Source organism: Zootoca vivipara, chromosome 12 (genome assembly GCF_965207765.1).
Source record: "Zootoca vivipara chromosome 12, rZooViv2.hap1.1, whole genome shotgun sequence".
In the NCBI taxonomy this organism is placed as follows: domain Eukaryota; kingdom Metazoa; phylum Chordata; class Lepidosauria; order Squamata; family Lacertidae; genus Zootoca; species Zootoca vivipara.
In genome coordinates, this window is record NC_142595.1 from 52,263,288 (window position 1) to 52,280,778 (window position 17,491).

Genomic DNA, 17,491 nt, shown 5'->3' on the forward strand with positions numbered 1-17,491 from the left:
CCTTTGGAGGTCTTTAAGCAGAGGCTTGACAGGCATATGTCAAGAATGCTTTGATGGTGTTTCCTACTTGGCAGGGGGTTGGACTGGATGGCCCTTGTGGTCTCTTCCAACTCTATGATTCTATTCTAAGTGTCCCTTCTCCCCAAAATGCCCATTTTCGTGTCACCACCCTGCGATATTCTGTAGGGTACAGAACCAAGAGCAGTGATCCAGCCGTTCTTACCCAGGGGATCCTTCATGTAACCTGCTCTAGGGTCCTGGAAGGGAAGTTTCTTGGGTGCTCCTCAAGGTGGGGAAGGGCGGGGTTCACTGCAAGACACCCAGGCTCCTTTCCTCACTGACCCTCCCTCCCGCCTTTGCCTCAGGTTGGGGAGAGCTGGATGGGGAACAGCAACTGCACCCAGCGCTGTACCTGTGCCCCTCTCAACAACATCACCTGCGAGGAGTGGAGCTGCAGCCCCGTCCAAGAGTGTCAGCCCGTAGAGGGTCTCCTGGGTTGCCAAGACACCGGTAAGGCCCCTCTTTCTCTCCTGGCCTCCTCCCCAGAGCCAGCTGCATCCGGTGGTTAACGGATCCCTGCAGCAAAGGGATCCTGTCCCCCAACCGGAGTTTTGCACACCTGCAGATTATAGGAACGTAAGAACGGGGGGGGGGGGACCTGGGGTACACCAAAGCAGTGACTTTTATAAAGGTCCTGAGGCAGCGCTCCAGCACTCCTCGGTTCAACCTGCACCTCTGGGGTTTACTCGGAGTGTAGAGTCAGCCCACGCTCTCTCTCTGAGTCTCTCCCAGACCTCAGATGAGCTCTCTGGGCCCTTGCAACCCCAATCCTAAACTCCCGGTAGCCTGAATGCCAAGTGCCCGGGCAGGTGGGGATTCCAAAACCCTGAGGTTGGCAACCACATGCGCTTCAGCGGTCAAATGAAGGAACTTTATTAGGAACTAGCTGGCCCTGCACGCGTTGCTGTGCGTTAGTCTGTGAAATGGAGGGTAATAGCCCCCCTTCAGATCCCCCTGAGCCTCAGAGTCCCCCTGAGTCGAGGTGAGATATTGTCGAGAGAGAGGGCAGGTTTCATCCCTGTGTCCCCCGTCCCCCCCGTTCTGACCCATTACGTATCCCTGCCCTCTATTTGCCCACCCCCCACCTCCACTTGGCCTAGTCTGGAAAGCAGCCTAGTCTGTCTGATAATGGCCGCCTTGGTGGTTTCAGTTGCTTGGTTGATGATGTCATTTGGTTTGTGGGTGTGGCTTAGATTTCACAGGAAGGGAAGGGGTGGAGGAGGGTACTACGCCACTTGAGGGCGCTGTTTGACTTGGTGGAAAACCAGGTCTACAACTGCCCAGGTGTGTGATTTGAGGGATTTTTGCCCCCAACAACGCTCAGGGAGTGGCCTGGATTGTTGTGTCAAAATTTCAGGACGATCGGTCAAGCGGTTACGGATAAAAGTGTAGAACGCAGTTTCACGATTTTTACATTTTTTTTATATATAGATAAAAGGTGGGGGGGGAGCAGGCAGGAAGTCAAAACAGAATGCAAAACAAACCTGAACGCTGTGGCTCTAAAACAGAACCAGTCCTAGCCTATATCAGGTTTACTCACCAAGAATCAGCCAGGCCGGCCAGCTTCATAGAAAGGGCACAACTGGATCCCTGGTGTCGGGACGGGGACTGGATCCCCTAGATCAGTAGTGGCGAACCTTTTAGAGACCGTGTGCCCAAACCACAACCCCACTTTATCGCAAAGTGCGATTTACGCCCCCGTGTATAAGACGCCTCCTATTTTGGGGGGACTCAAATTTTAGAGAATGGGGGGGAGATGGCCCAACTTTGGGAGTGCCCAAAGTTGTTCAGCTTTTGGCGGGTGGGAATTGCACAGTGTTCTGCAGCTTATTGGGGGGGGGGATACAGAAAATCGCTGCCAGCTGGTTGGCGGGTGCGCAACTCCTCCCAGTGCCGCTGCGGGTGGATCGCACTCTAGGGAGCGTTTCCCGCCAGTACTGCCGGGGGGGGGCAGGGAGCGGCTGGCCACTCTGCTGGGGCAATGGCGCGTGTGCCCACAGAGAGGGCTCTGAGTGGCCACTCTGGCACGTGTGCCATAGGTTCGCCACCACTGCCCTAGATCAGGCATCCCCAAACTGCGGCCCTCCAGATGTTTTGGCCTACAACTCTTAGAATTTTGAAGTGTCAGGCATAGCTCTAGTGGCTTTAGCCCAAACGTAGCAGAGTTTTCCTGCACAGCGCAGAAGCTAGTTGAGGTGGAAATGACTAGTCGGCTAGACGCAGAATAACTATTTACAGGATTTATTAGAAGAAAATAAAACCAGCAGAGTTTCTGCATACAAAGCAAAGCAAAATAAATCCTCTCTGCCTCTCTCTCTCCAACCATACGCAGCACTCCTACTCCTAACACCCAACCAGAAACAGCTGTGCTAGCATTCCTAGATAACTGAGTACAGTGCTGGTCGTTAACCAATGAGAGAGCGGTTGCCAGGCCAGGCAGACCTTGGCTTTCTGCCAAGAGTAAATTGACACTGCCTTGAGTTAATTGTGTGAAGCAAGAATCTGTAAGTTTCCCATGAGAACTAATTAACAGAAACCGAACACCTTAGCTAACAGGACCAGTGGTCGGGGAAGATGGGGATTTTAGTCCAAAACATCTGGAGGGCCGAAGTTTGGGGGTGCCTGCTAGATCCTTATTCGACAGCTGGGAAAGCTCTCACAGAGTGGAACCAGAAACTCTTAATCTCAGGGTTGTGGATTTGTGGTCCCCTCCAGTTCTACAATTCCGTGGTTCTGTTGTTGGGAGGGGAAAGAAGCTGTTTGGTTTTTTAAAGCCCCTCTCATGAGAGAGGGGACTCCTGGCTCTTTCCAGCCAGGTGTCTCACTCCTTTAAGTACCCTTTTGGCATGTGAAGGGGACTGGCAGGGCATACCTGACGTAGATTGGCTAAGAGAAATGGTGGGCAGCTCCCACCCTAGAGAAGGGGGCTCTCGCCTTGTGTCCCTGACCCCGCTCCCTTTGTCCTCCAGGAGTGGCTGCCTGCCATGTGGCCGGGGACCCCCACTACTACACCTTCGATGGCAGCATGGTCTCCTTCATGGGCACCTGCACTTACACCTTGGTGACGGTGTGCCACAGCGACCCCCGCCTCCCGGCCTTCAACATCACCGCCAAAAACGAGGAGCGGGGGCAGCCCGAAGCCTCCTACCTCCGCCTCGTGACTGTGGAGGTTGCCGGAGCCACGGTCACCCTGCAGAAAAGTCGGCGGGTGCTGGTAAGGGCTCTTGCCCGAATGCAGGAGGGCAGAAGCAGAGGTCGTTTGCGGGGGTGGGGGGGCATCTGCAAGGTTGCCTTCTTTTTATGGGGGGCGGGGAGGGCTCCTGTGGAGGCTGTCAAACGTCGGAAGGTTCAGGACAGGTAAAAAAGAAAGTCATTCTTCACGCAGCGCGTAGCTAAACTATGGAACTCCCTGCCACAGGAGGCAGTGGTGATGATGATGATGATGATGATGATGATGATGATGATAATTTATTATTTATACCCCACCCATCTGGCTGGGTTTCCCCAGCCACTCTGGGCAGCTTCCAACAGAACATTAAAATACAATAATCTATTAAACATTAAAAGCTTCCCTAAACAGGGCTGCCTTCAGATGTCTTCTAAAAGTCTGGCAGTTGTTTTTCTCTTTGACATCTGGTGGGAGGGCGTTCCACAGGGCGGGTGCCACTACCGAGAAGGCCCTCTGCCTGGTTCCTGGTAACTTGGCTTCTCACAGCGAGGGAACCGCCAGAAGGCCCTCGGCACTGGACCTCAGTGTCCGGGCAGAATGATGACTACAAACTAGATGGCTTTAAAAGAGGATTAAACAAATTCTTGGGTGGTGGGAAGATGGGATATAGATGGAATGAATGAATGAATGAATGAATGAATGAATGAAGACAGCCTCGTTCCACCTCAATCTCTCGTCTCGCCACAGATAGATGGCCAACGTGTCCGGACCCCCGTGGAGGGCCGCATTCCTGGCGTCTCCATCACCACAAGCGGGATCTATGTGGTCCTGGAGACTGATTTCGGGCTGGTGGTCAAGTTTGACGGAAACCACCACCTGGAGATCCAGCTGCCTGGAACTTACTTTGACAAGGTAACTCGCGACTTAGCCGCGATGGCTGCGCTCTGCTTCTGAAGGCCAGTTGCTGGAAGCCCCAGCAAGGGAGAGTTCCTCTTGTGCTCGGATCCTGCTTGTGGGTTACCCATAATGGGCATCTGGTTGGCCACTGTGAGAACAGGATGCTGAACTAGAGGGGCCGTGGGCCTGATCCAGCAGGCTTTTCTTGTGTTCTTACCTGCATGCCCGGTGTCAGTTTGCATTTCTTCGTTCAAAAAGTTTTGATCTGATGTGTAGAGATCTATCCTGCTCTGCTTAATTCAAGGGGGTTCTGGGAGGTTTCTTCTCTGTGTGAAAGAAGGTTCTTGTTTGGATTATACCTTCTGAGAAGCTGAAGGTTTAAAACTGGTTCTATTATCTTTCTGTCAAGGTCTTGCTGACTATAATAGTCATGTGCCTGGTTTTCACTTTCTCTCTCTATCCCTTTTCCTTCTGGTCTGGTGTCTTGTTCTGTATGCAATGCTAAGTTTTAGTCTTATTATAAGTTGTACGTTTGAAGTCAAGTCTGCTGCAACTGGATTTTTAATGGACTGTGCCAGTCCTGAAAGGACTGTGATTTGTGACCGTCGTGCTCATTTGCCTTCAGCAGCAGTAAAGCTCTCCTGGATGAAGTACAATTGCCTCTGGCCTATTTTGGGGGGAATCCTGCAACGTGTTTAAGTTTTTCCTCTCACACAGCCCGCCCACTCCTTTGACCCTCTCCTCCTCCCTCCAGGGACTCTGCCACACACCCCTTCACCTCTGAGTCCCCTCGCCATCTTTTTGGACCACTGTTTTGCTTTGTTTATCATCCTGGGCACCTACACTAATTTTCCACTGCACTTTCGTAGGGTTGCCAGACTCAATAGAGGGCAGGACTTCTGTGCCTTTAATTGCCCTGCTCTCTTTTGTGTCTGGAAACCTTAAAAGAGAAACCAGCGGACCCTTTCCTTGGAAATTAAACAAAGGGTCTGCTGGTTTCTCTTTAACGTTTCCAGACTCAATAGAGGGCAGGGCAATTAAAGGCACAGAAGTCCTGTCCACTATTGAGTCTGGCAACCCTACACTTTAGACCAGGCACCCCCAAACTGCGGCCCTCCAGATGTTTTGGCCTACAACTCCCATGATCCCTAGCTAACAACACCAGTGGTCAGGGATGATGGGAATTGTAGTCCAAAACATCTGGAGGGCCGAAGTTTGGGGATGCCTGCTTTAGACTTTTCCAGTCTGTTTCCAAGCACTTTTTCTTTCGACCCACCATTTCCCCACCGTGAAAACCCGCTCCTTAAAGCTATCAGAAACCCATGGGGAACACTTGGAGGGCCTGCTTTTGTCTCCAAGTCTAAATGATTTCTGGGTCCCACCTGCGCCCCGAGAGCCTCCCTGTTGGTTTTCTGCCTCCTTTCTGATTTAATGTGCCCTGCACAAACAAAAGGCCATAATGTCTCCCTTCCTGTCCCCAGGTGTGTGGTATGTGTGGCAGCTTCAACAACCAGAGCGGAGATGACCTCTTGATGCCCAACGGGCACTTGGCCGCCAACGCCAGCCAGTTTGGGAACAGCTGGAAGGCACCAGGAGACGCTGACCCGGGGTGAGGAGGCAGGGACGTGCGATGGCTGGGCAACGGAGCACATGGCTTAGTCCATAACTCCCTTGGGCTGCCTTTGAGGGCCTGTGTGCACAGCAAGGGTTTTGAGGAGGTTGCCGCGGGCGGCAGTCACAAAATGGCGGTGGTGTAATGCCAAATGGCTGCCACAAAGGCAACCCAGATGATCAAGGGCCTTATGAAGAACGGTGGAGGGAGTTGGGTAGGTTTAGCCTACAGAACGGTAGACTGAGTTAAGATGCAAATGGTGAGAATTAAGGTATCTGCAGCTAAGAGGGGGATGGAAGAAAATGGTGAATAAATATAGAATCATAGAATCGTAGAGTTGGAAGAGACCACAAGGGCCATCCAGTCCAACCCCCTGCCAAGCAGGAAACACCATCAAAGCATTCTTGACATATGCCTGTCAAGCCTCCAAAGAAGGAGACTCCACCACACTCCTTGGCAGCAAATTCCACTGCCGAACAGCTCTTACTGTCAGGAAGTTCTTCTTAATGTTTAGGTGGAATCTTCTTTCTTGAAGTTTGAATCCATTGCCCCGTGTCCGCTTCTCTGGAGCAGCAGAAAACAACCTTTCACCCTCCTCCATATGACATCCTTTTATCTATTTGACCATGGCTATCATATCACCCCTGAACCTATAAATGGGGTGGAATTTAATAATATTAATAATTGGAGTTATGAAGCAATTTAGAAGGGGTGTATAGGCTGAAAGGAGGAAAATATTTTAAGATAGTAAAAATGATAAAGAAAAGTAAGTGTAAATAGAATAGATTAATTAGGATGTTTAAGGAGAGCGGAGTCTCTCTGCCTCCACTCTCTTCCCTCATCCTGGACCTTCTAGGGGCAGCGGGGCGTACCGGGGTGGGGTGGGGAGTGGGGGAAGGGGGGGCTTCAATGATAAAAAGGACTGCTTCTCCTCTCCTACTGCACTTGGGGATTCTCTGGTGGCAGGGGTAGGATAAAAAAATGAAAGAATACAATGAAGAGGAATTAAAAATTATGATAAAGGGAATTGCCAAAGAGGATAAAAAAATGAAAATCAGAAAGGGGGGGGGAGTCCATAAGACAATGATCAGAAAAATGGATGTTTAAAATTAGATTTGTTTTGTTTGTTTGCCTTCTTTTTTTGTTAGTTATATGTTATATTGTATGTTTTTTTAATGTTTATTCTGTTAAAATGGAAAATTGAATAAAAATTATTTACAAAAACAAAACAAAAACAGAACGGTAGACTGAGAGGAGATAGGATAGCCATTTTCAAAAACCTGAAGGGATGTCACACGGAAGATGGATCGAGCTTGTTTTTTTCCTGCTCCAGGATGGCTTAAAAATTACAAGAAAGGCGATTCCGACTAGACATTAGGAAGAACTTTCAGACTCCCTCGGAAGGTGCTGGGCTCTGCTTTAAGTAGAGGTTGGGTGGCCATCTGCAAGGGAGTTTTTAGCTGTGATTCCTCCATTTCAGGGGGTCGGACTAGATGACTCCTGGGGGTCCCTTCCAACAATCCTACGATTCTATGAAAGAAAGCTTTCCCCTACATTATCATCTATGTTGTGTGATTAATGACGAACGAGTCAAGTTCTTCCCAGACCAGTTCTTTCCCCCTCCCATCAGTGTGGCGTAGTGGTCAGAGGGTCAAACTAGGACCTGGGAAGGACCAGGGTTGAAATCTCCACTCGACCACTAGGAAGCTCCCTGGATGACCCTCAGCCTTACCTACCTTGCAGGGTTGTTATGAGAATAAAATGGGGATGGGGAGAACTACGTACGCTACCTTAAGCTCATTGGGGGAGAATAGGTGGGGTACAATTTTTTTAAGTTGTGATTCCTGCATTGCTGGGGGGGGGGGTTGGTCTAGATCAGGCACCCCCAACCTGCGGCCCTCCAGATGTTTTGGCCTACAACTCCCATGATCCCTAGCTAAGAGGACCAGTGGTCAGGGAAGATGGGAATTGTATTCCCAAACATCTGGAGGGCCGAAGTTTGGGGAGTGCCTGGTCTAGATGACCCTTGGGGGTCCCTTCCAACCCTACAGTTCTGCGGTTCTATTCAATGTAAAATGAACAAATCACACCCTCGCTCCCTCCTTCTGCCCCCAGCTGCCAGCCAGACAACCGCGAGGACCTGGAACCCGCCTGCTCGGTCCAGGAGATGGAACGCCTTCGCGGCCAGTGCCGTGAGATCCTGGGGCCCAAGTACGAGTCCTGCCACAGCACCATCGACCCCCAGCCCTTCTTCCAGAACTGCCTGTACGACATGTGCGAGTACCAGGGCATGGCCTCGGTGCTCTGCGACAACATCCAGTCCTACGTGGAAGCCTGCAAGAGCCAGGGTGTGGACACCATCTCGTGGAGGAACAGCACCTTCTGCCGTGAGTTCCCTGCCGGGGAGTCAAAGGACCCCCCCGAAGTAGCCTCCCTCCACAGGCTTGCAAGCTCAAGGCCATCTGATGAGCTGCTAAAGGGGTTCCTCATGGACAGGCACCCCCAAACTTTGGCCCTCCAGATGTTTTGGATTAGAATTCCCATCTTCCCCGACCACTGGTCCTGTTAGCTAGGGATCATGGGAGTTATAGGCCAAAACATCTGGAGGGTTGCAATTTGGGGATGCCTGCTCATGGAGAACCCTTGCTGCCAAGCTCAGCCGGAAGCAACTGTAGATGCAGAACCTGAAAGCAGGAATCTTTTAATTAAAGTGGCATGTGACCTTTTTCGCTGCACCGGACCGACTTTTAATTCATATTGTAGATCCTGTTCCATCGGTGGATGGTATAGTTAGTACTATTGAAGGTCACATCCCCATAGAACATTTAAAGCAGGCATCCCCAAACTTCGGCCCTCCAGATGTTTTGGACTACAATTCCCATAATCCCTGACCACTGGTGTTGTTAGCTAGGGATCATGGGAGTTGTAGGCCAAAACATCTGGAGGGCCACAGTTTGGGGATGCCTGATTTAAAGCACTATTATAACACCTTTAACAGTCATGGGAAATCCAAGGAAATGTAGAAATAACCCAGGCATTTGGGAGCTGAAGGATACTGTGCCTGGCACTCCTGAGATCAATCAATCAATCAAATTGTTGAGGGTGCTGGGAATTGTAGCTCAGCGAGGTCAGTGCCCTTAACAAACTACAGTTCCCAGGGTTCTTTGGGAGGAAAACCGCGGTATAAGAGCGCTTTGAACGTATGAAGCAGGTGCCATACCAAACCCTGCTTCTGTTATGCTTCCAGCTGATTGCGGGGGGGGGGGGGGAGCAACTTATTAGCACCTAAAAGAGCCAGCTGATATGTGTCCTAGGAACCGTTCCTTCGTTGCTGTAAGTAGAAAATACCTCTAGTCCTAAACCCGCCTCCCCCTTCCTCCCCCTGCAGCCCTGCCCTGCTCCCCTCACAGCCACTACACCGAGTGCGCCTCTCCCTGCCCGGCCACCTGCTCCAACCTTTATGCCCCAGCCAGCTGCCAGCGCCGCACGACCTGCGTGGAGGGGTGCGCCTGCGACCGGGGCTACGTGCTGAGCGACGACAGCTGCGTCTTGATGCGGGACTGCGGGTGCCTGAGCGCCCAGCACGAGTACTACAACGTAAGTGGAAGGGGCTTGAGAGCAGTACGTGTGAAAAGGATCTAGGAGTCTTGGTAGACCACAAACTTGACATGAGTCAGCAGTGTGATGCAGCAGCTCAAAAAGCCAATGCAATTCTGGGCTGCATCAATAGGAGTATAGCATCTAGATCAAGGGAAGTAATTGTACCACTGTATTCAGCTCTGGTCAGACCTCACCTGGAGTACTGTGTCCAGTTCTGGGCACCACAGTTCATGAAGGATACTGACAAGCTGGAACGTGTCCAGAAGAGGGCAACCAAAATGGTCAAAGGCCTGGAAACGATGCCTTATGAGGAACGGCTTAGGGAGCTGGGTATGTTTAGCCTGGAGAAGAGAAGGCTAAGGGGTGATATGATAGCCATGTTCAAATATATAAAAGGATGTCATATAGAGGAGGGAGAAAGGTTGTTTTCTGCTGCTCCAGAGAAGTGGACACGGAGCAATGGATTTAAACTACAAGAAAGAAGATTCCACCTAAACATTAGGAAGAACTTCCTGACAGTAAGAGCCATTTGGCAGTGGAATTTGCTACCAAGGAGTGTGGTGGAGTCTCCTCCTTCTTTGGAGGTCTTTGGAGCAGAGGCTTGACAGGCATATGTCAAGAATGCTTTGATGGTGTTTCCTGCTCCAGAGCAGGGGGTTGGACTGGATAGCCCTTGTGGTCTCTTCCAACTTTATGATTCTATGATTCTATGACTCCTAACATGGTCACAGCAGCCGACCGGGTGCCCCAAGGGCAATCGTAGAATTGCAGGAATCTTTTGCCCAATGTGGGACAAAAGTCCGAAACATGCGGCTTGGCTGCAGTCGGGCTGATGCTCCTTAGAGAAGCCAAACGAAGAAGTCCAGATAACGAAGAACCTGCCACTCTTACAATCGCTTCTGCGGATCATTTATTCAACGTGATGTTTTGAGGTCAAGCCTCCGCTGGGCGATGACCAGCTCCCGGCACCAAGCCCCTAACTGCCTCCCCCTCTGCCTTTGCAGCCCGGAGAAACCTGGGTGACGGCCAACTGCCTCGAACGCTGCACCTGCGTCGGAAACGGGAAGATCACCTGCCAGGCCTTCCGGTGCCTGGATGGGTCTGTGTGTGCCCTCAGCAGCACGGGGCTTCGCTACTGCCGCCCAACCAGTGAGTGGGATGCAGGGACGGTGGGTGGGGTGGGTGGAGAGGAGGGGAATTGGAAGAGCAGTAGCACCCAGGCAGGGTCAGCTGGTCCAGCCGTTGGGAAGGGAAATAGTTCTCCAGCTGCCTAGGTTGGACTACCGCAATGCACTCTACTGTGGGGCTGCCCTTGGAGACTACTCGGAAACGCAGACTGGCCCAAAATGCAGCAGCCAGATTTCTCGCTGGCGTTCCCTTTAGGATCTCCTTTGTCAGCCTTCTTGGTGGGGGCCCCGAACTGTGAGCTCCCTCCCCACAGAGATGCTCCAACACCTTCATTGTGCAGCTCCCAGCGAATGCAAGAGCCCACACTTCTTGTCCCTGGCCTCCTTTGATGCTTGAGGTGCCTATTTTTAGGACAGGCCTCATTTCTGATTGCAGGTTGTTTTAAACCATTTTAAATGGTTTTTAATACAGTGGTACCTTGGTTCTTGAACATAATCCGTTCCGGAAGACCATTTGACTTCCGAGGCGCGTTTGAAAACAGAAGCATTTACCTCTGCGTTTTCAGCGTTTGAAAACCAAAACGCTCGGCTTCCAAGACACTCGAAAACCGAGGTACCACTGTACTGTGTTCTGATGTTACCACCCACCCTGGGACGCTTTTCAAAGTCATTCTCCCCATCACTTTGCAAGCAGCACAACATTCGTGTTTCTCTTTTCGGTGGCAATGTTCCGGCGACTGCCTCTTTAATTGTGCAGACCTAAAGCCTCATTTCCCAGGGATGTGGGTGGCACTGTGGGTTAAACCACTGAGCCTAGGGCTTGCCGATCAGAAGGTCGGTGGTTCAAATCCCCACGACGGGGTGAGCTCCCGTTGCTTGGTCCCTGCTCCTGCCAACCTAGCAGTTCGAAAGCACGTCAAAGTGCAAGTAGATAAATAGGTACCGCTCCAGCGGGAAGGTAAACGGTGTTTCCGTGCACTGCTCTGGTTCGCCAGAAGCGGCTTTGTCATGCTGGTCACATGACCCGGAAGCTGTACGCCGGCTCCCTCAGCCAATAACGCGAGATGAGCATCGCAACCCCAGAGTCGGTCACGACTGGACCTAACCGTCAGGGGTCCCTTTACCTTTTTAAAGCCTAATTTGGCACTGGTGGTGGTGCCGAGTCAAAAGAGGCCGCGTCACCAAGAACGGGGAGAGTCCATAAGTGCCCATTGGTTGCCAGAGAGGGTGGGGGAATCTCCCCTGCAATGGCCTTTGTCAAAATGGGCTGTGGAAGAATGGCTGTTTCCGAGAACGCCTTATTACGGAAGCTGAAAACTGCATTTGTCAGGAATTGAAAATAATAACAATACCTTTATTCTTAATGGACCGAGCCTCCCCCCCCCAAAAAAAAAACCTCAATCTCATTGCACTCTGTGTGCTTGTCGCACAACACACCAACCCCGAAAATCAGTTGCACTATATTATTTTCCGTTCAGCAGCCTAACAGCCCACGGATAGAAACTGTTTTTTAGCTTGTTGGTTTGACTGATTATACTTCTATATCTTCTGCCCGAGGGTAGAAGATTAACGTGGTGCTGGCCGGGGTGTGAATTATCCCTGAGAATTTTTCTCGCTCTCCTAAGGCATCGATCGCTTGCCATGTCATCTAGCTGGCTCACCACCCTCTGTAAAGACTTTCTGTCCGTGGCTGTCAAGCCAACGTACCACACTGAGATACAATATGAGAGGACACTTTCTATTGTGGACCGGTCCAGGAATTTAAAGCAAGAGACTCTCCACACAACCCCCCCATAGTTATGGGGCTAGTTCCCCTCTCTTCCTCCAAAAGTCCAACACCATCTCCTTTGTCATGCTAATATTTAGGTGCAAGTTATTCTCTAGCCACCATGTTGATATATAATAAAATATGGTTTACGTTTAGGGATTATCAGTTGGTTGTATTAAATTTATTTTGGCATTCCATCCCCGCCCCCCCCCCCCGCCCCATTATCATTTTGAAAAATAGCAATGCAAGGGCTTGGCCTTGAGACACGGTAAGGACGTTTCCTCTGAGCATGTGCAGAATGCTCATCCGCAACTTTCCCATTTCCTAACTTGGTTCTCTTTCTCCCCAGGATTCCACCAGTGCGTGATTTCCGGAGACCCGCACTACAACACTTTTGACAACTTCGCCCACCACTTCCAGGGACGCTCCACTTACTACTTGACCAGGACCCTGGGTGACCTTCCGGACTCTCTCGAACCCCTCTCCGTAGCTGGCAGGAACCGCCGCCGCCTCCCTTTCCAAAGCGTCTCCTTCCTGCGCGAGGTCTACGTCGAGGTGTACGGCTACAGCATCAAGCTGTTGCAGGGGAGGAAGACGGCGGTGAGAGCCCGATACGATGTGGCACTCTCTGCGAGGCTTTTTTTGTGGGGGGGGGGTCCCCCTCGTGCAGATCGCTTGCCCCCTTAGCAAATGAGGACCCTCGTTTCCACTTCCTCCTGCTCTTAAACAGTGATGCCATTTGTGAAGCTGAACATTGGAATATCCCGGACAGATAAAAGGAAGTCCATCTTTCCGCAGTGCAGAGTTTAACTGTGGAACTCCCTCCCTCGGGAGGCAGCGACCACCACTAACTTAGATGGCTTTAAAAGAGGATCAGACAGATTCATGGAGGAGAGGGGCCACTGTGAGGACAGGATGCTGGCTAGTAGCCATTGATAGCCCTCTCCTCCTCCATGCATTTGCCCAGTCCTCTTTTGAAGCCATCTATGTTGGTGGCCGTCGCTGCCTCTTGTGGCAGGGAGTTCCGTAGTTTAACTATCTGTCCTAAATCGCCCAATGGGGTGCCCACAAGTTCTAGTGTTACGAGAGAGGGAGGGGAAAACCACCTTTATCTGGTTTCTGCTTGCCGCGGATCATTTTTATGAATTTCTATCATGTGGCAACCTTGGCCGCCTTTTCTCTAAACTAAGAGGCTTTTTCTTCGCTCCATCCCCTGGATCGTTTTTTATTGCCCTTTTCTGAACCTCTCCCCCCCCCCCCCCCGCTTCCAGGTAAATGGTGTGATGGTCACTACCCCGTACTCCCCACGGGACGGGCTCCAGATCACCCAGAGAGGCCGCACCATCTGCGTAGAAACAGACTTTGGGCTCTCCGTTTACTTTGACGGCCAGGATTTTGGTGGTGAGGATAAATGAGCACAATGGGATAAGGGGAGAAGGGCTGCGTCCTCCCTTCTGTAAGGGGATGGTTTTTGCTCAGTCAGGAGCAAAAGGACCAGGCCGGACCAAAAGCCACAAACTGAGCCTCGTGCCAACTCTGACAGGCAGCATCTAAGAGCTGGTATAAAGGGCACGGGTGCTGTTTCACCCAGCCCAGGCAAAACTGTTCAACTGGCAAACTATTTTGTTAAAATAGTTAAAATCATAGAATTCTAGAGTTGGAAGGGACCCCCAAGGGCCATCTAGTCCAACCCCCTGCAATGCAGGAATCAAATGAATACTGTCGTACCTTGGATCCCGAACACCCTGGAACTCGTACATTTTGGCTCCCGGACGCCGCAAACCCAGAAGCGATTGTTCCGGTTTGCAAACGTTCTTTTGGAACCCGAATGTCCGACGGGGCTTCCGCAGCTTCTGATTGGCGACAGGAGCTTCCTGCAGCCAATCAGAATCCGCGATTTGGTTTTTGAATGTTTTGGAACCCGAACTGACTTCCCAAATGGATTCCGTTCAACTTCCAACGTACGACTATACACGAATGGCACGTCAAAGTTGTAGAACAGGTGTTGGGTACAGTAAAGGCTTTCAAAATTCTGAAAATGTGGAAGGCCCAAAGATTGTCCCCACCCCAACTGGTCTAGGGCTGCCCCCATGTGGGCACTGCGTTCACCCCTCTTTCTCCCAACCCTACCCAGAGATCGTCCTCCCCAGCACCTATCGGAACCATGTGGGAGGGCTCTGCGGGAATTACGACGGGCAGCGGAACAACGAGTACATGAAACCTGACAGAACGTGGACCCGGAGCCTCAACACCTTCGGGAACAGCTGGGAGATCATGATCCTCGGCAGAGGAAGGGAGCCTGACAGCCATCCTCGCATCAGGTCAGCCCCTGGGGCGCCCCTTGTATATAAATTTGTATATAAATTTTCCCTCTGCTCTTTTTGCCGTCCCCTGTAGGACCAGCATGGAGAGTTTGCCCTGGTGAAAATTTGACGTTTTCTCTCCTTCTGGCTTTGATCTATAGCAGGCACCCCCAAACTGCGGCCCTCCAGATGTTTTGGCCTACAACTCCCATGATCCCTAGCTAAGAGGATCAGTGGTCAGGGATGATGGGAATTGTAGTCCAAAACATCTGGAGGGCCGAAGTTTGGGGATGCCTGATCTATAGGCTACCACTAAAACGAGGGTGCATTTTAAGCTGTATTCTAACTTACATTTTAATCAACTGAACTGCTCTTATATATATATATATATATATATAATTTTTACTGTATTTATATTCAGTGTTAGGCCGGGGAGGGCGGGGTATAAATTATTATTATTATTACTATTATTATTATTATTATTATCCCTCATGCATGGCTTGTCCCTCATTCAGCAGTTAATCTCTAAACAAGGAGGAGAGAGCTGGGTCTCAAACTTCCTAGAGAACCAAACCTTGCTGTTAGCAGACAGGGTCCAGGGTTCTGATAACACTATACTGAGTAAAACGGAATGAAAACAGTATATAACTTGAGGTCATTTGTGAGAACAGGCTGCTGGAGCATATGGGAGTTTGGATGGACGCTGGACTAAAAGGTCCCCCTTTGGCCTGATCCAAGAGACTCTTCTTACGCTATGAGGAGAAAGGAACAGGGAGGATTTGTCTTTCTCAGCTCAGACCTTGTACATAGCAGGGAGACATCCAACCAAACATACAGAGGGGAAAAACTCCTTCTCTTCTCCCCCCCCCCCACGAAGGCGTGAGGAACCATCAGATGAAGCCGAGTCCGGGTTTGAAATCACCTGCAGCCCAGAGCAACTGATGAATGTCAATGGGACGGGCGTCTGTGGGGCCCTCTCTGACCCCCAGGGGCCTTTCTCCACCTGCCACGGCGTCCTGTCACCCAGCCCTTTCCAAGAGTGAGTGTGCCAAGAACGCAGATGTGGGCGGGCGGCTGGGAAAGGAACGTGTTCGTGTGCAAGCTGACACAAGCACGCATTTGCGCGCAAGAGAGCCCATCTCCTTCCTTCCTTCCTTCTTTCTCCACCCCCACCCCAGGAACTGCGTGTACGACCTCTGCGCTCTCTTTGGCGACACTGAGCTCTTATGCCAAGATTACGATGCCTATGCCAAGCTCTGCCAGGAGGAGGGGGTCACCCTGGGACCCTGGAGGGAGAAGACAGGCTGTGGTAAGAGATTCCCCCACCCAAGAGAAACCGAGCACACGCCCTTCCTTGCCCAGCTGCAAACACAGCAGTCATGCCAGGCTGCCGGCGGGTCTTGCTCTGACGTAGCTGCTGCTACCTCCCTTCTGCTTACTCCTGTGCCCCCCAATAGGAGGGGACTTTTTTAAAGGCTCTGAGCCAGGGGCGTACCCAGGATCAAAACTGGGGGGGGCAAGACATGGTCAACTAAAATACTGATCAACTAGCGGCTCAGTACAGTGACGCAGAACTTGGTTTTTACACCATTTCAGTGTGGTAAACAACTGATTATTCCCCATCGCCCTACCTAATTTTGTTTCTTTCATCACTTTATAACCATTTGATTATTATTTTTTGCTTCGGGGGGGCAGCTGCCCCCCCTGCCCTATGCTGGGTACGCCCATGCTCTGAGCCATTTCCTTAGCGCTCCTGAGTCCAGCCTGCAGCCTAGCACACCACGCTCTCCCCGAGTCTCTTCCAGACCTCAGAAGAAGGTTCTGGTCGCTTGCAACGCCAATCCCAAACACTTCAGCAGTCAAATGAAGGAAGTTTACTAGGAACAAAAGGTAGGGGGGGAAAGCAGCCAGGAGGTCAAAACGGAACACAAAATAAACCCGAGCCCTGTGGCTCTAAAACGGAACCAGTCCTAGCCTATCCACAACCCTCGTTGTTCAACTTTACTCACCAAGAATCTGCAAGGCTGGCCAGTTTCATAGAAGATCCCAGCTAGGATCTGGAAGGAGAACAGGATCCCCTGATCTTGGGGGGGGGGGCACAAGAAGCAGCTCAGCTTTTTAAAGGGTCTTTCCTCCCCTAATGATGAATGCGGCAGCCTCCCTTAGGGCCTGAGCTGTCCTCCCATTTCTCCTCCTTCACAACCCCTTCTCCCTCAGCCGAGGGCCCCGTGCCCAGAGCATGGGGCCACATCCAGGGCCCACACCCCGGAGGATAGGGCCCAAGCCAGTGGGTTCAAATGACAAGGAAGGAGATTCTGTCCAACTGAGTCCGTTCCCCTGCTCTTATCGCCAGAAAGTTCATCCTAAGGTTTGTTTGGAATCTTGTCATTTCATTCCGATAGAGGCGTTTCTTGTCATTTCATTCCGATAGAGGCTTTTCCTCCTCCTCCTCCTCCTCCTCCTCTTCTTCTTCTTCTTCTTCTTCTTCTTCTTCTTCTTTCTTCTTCTTTCTTCTTCTTTCTTCTTCTTTCTTCTTCTTCTTCTTCTTCTTCTTCTTCTTCTTCTTCTTCTAAACATTCTACCATCCACCCGTCTGTCCCCCGCAGAGATCTCGTGCCCGCCTCACACTACCTACCAATCTTGCATGACCGCCTGCCCCGACAGCTGCGCTAACATGGCCGCCCAGTCGGAGTGCGATGCCCCTTGCGTGGAGGGCTGCGCCAGTGACCCCGGCTACATCCTCAGCGGGCTGGACAGCGTCCCCTACAGCCAGTGCGGCTGCACTCTCAACAACCAGTATTACCAGGTAGGCGGGGAGGGACCGGGAAGAACTCCTGGGCTGCTGCCGGCCAGTTGCGTGGTTCTGAATCCCAGTTGCTGGAATCCGCAGGAGGGGTGGAGGGCGCTCTTGTGCTCAAACCCTGCTTGCTGGATTCCCACATGCAACAGATCAAC

General features: G+C 51.3%; 1 protein-coding gene across 1 annotated transcript in view; it reads left to right on the top strand.

Annotated features, from left to right (window-relative positions):
* ZAN (zonadhesin) overlaps positions 1 to 17,491 on the top strand; it is a 53,172-nt gene that overhangs the window by 30,350 nt on the left and 5,331 nt on the right. The window contains exons 20-32 of the mRNA XM_088654595.1: positions 366 to 510; positions 3,030 to 3,274; positions 3,977 to 4,141; positions 5,608 to 5,735; positions 7,854 to 8,125; positions 9,127 to 9,335; positions 10,343 to 10,487; positions 12,583 to 12,833; positions 13,505 to 13,634; positions 14,368 to 14,554; positions 15,414 to 15,575; positions 15,715 to 15,845; positions 17,143 to 17,342. Of these exons, the coding sequence (XP_088510721.1) occupies positions 366 to 510; positions 3,030 to 3,274; positions 3,977 to 4,141; positions 5,608 to 5,735; positions 7,854 to 8,125; positions 9,127 to 9,335; positions 10,343 to 10,487; positions 12,583 to 12,833; positions 13,505 to 13,634; positions 14,368 to 14,554; positions 15,414 to 15,575; positions 15,715 to 15,845; positions 17,143 to 17,342 (2,370 nt within the window). The remainder of the gene's footprint in view (positions 1 to 365; positions 511 to 3,029; positions 3,275 to 3,976; positions 4,142 to 5,607; positions 5,736 to 7,853; positions 8,126 to 9,126; positions 9,336 to 10,342; positions 10,488 to 12,582; positions 12,834 to 13,504; positions 13,635 to 14,367; positions 14,555 to 15,413; positions 15,576 to 15,714; positions 15,846 to 17,142; positions 17,343 to 17,491) is intronic.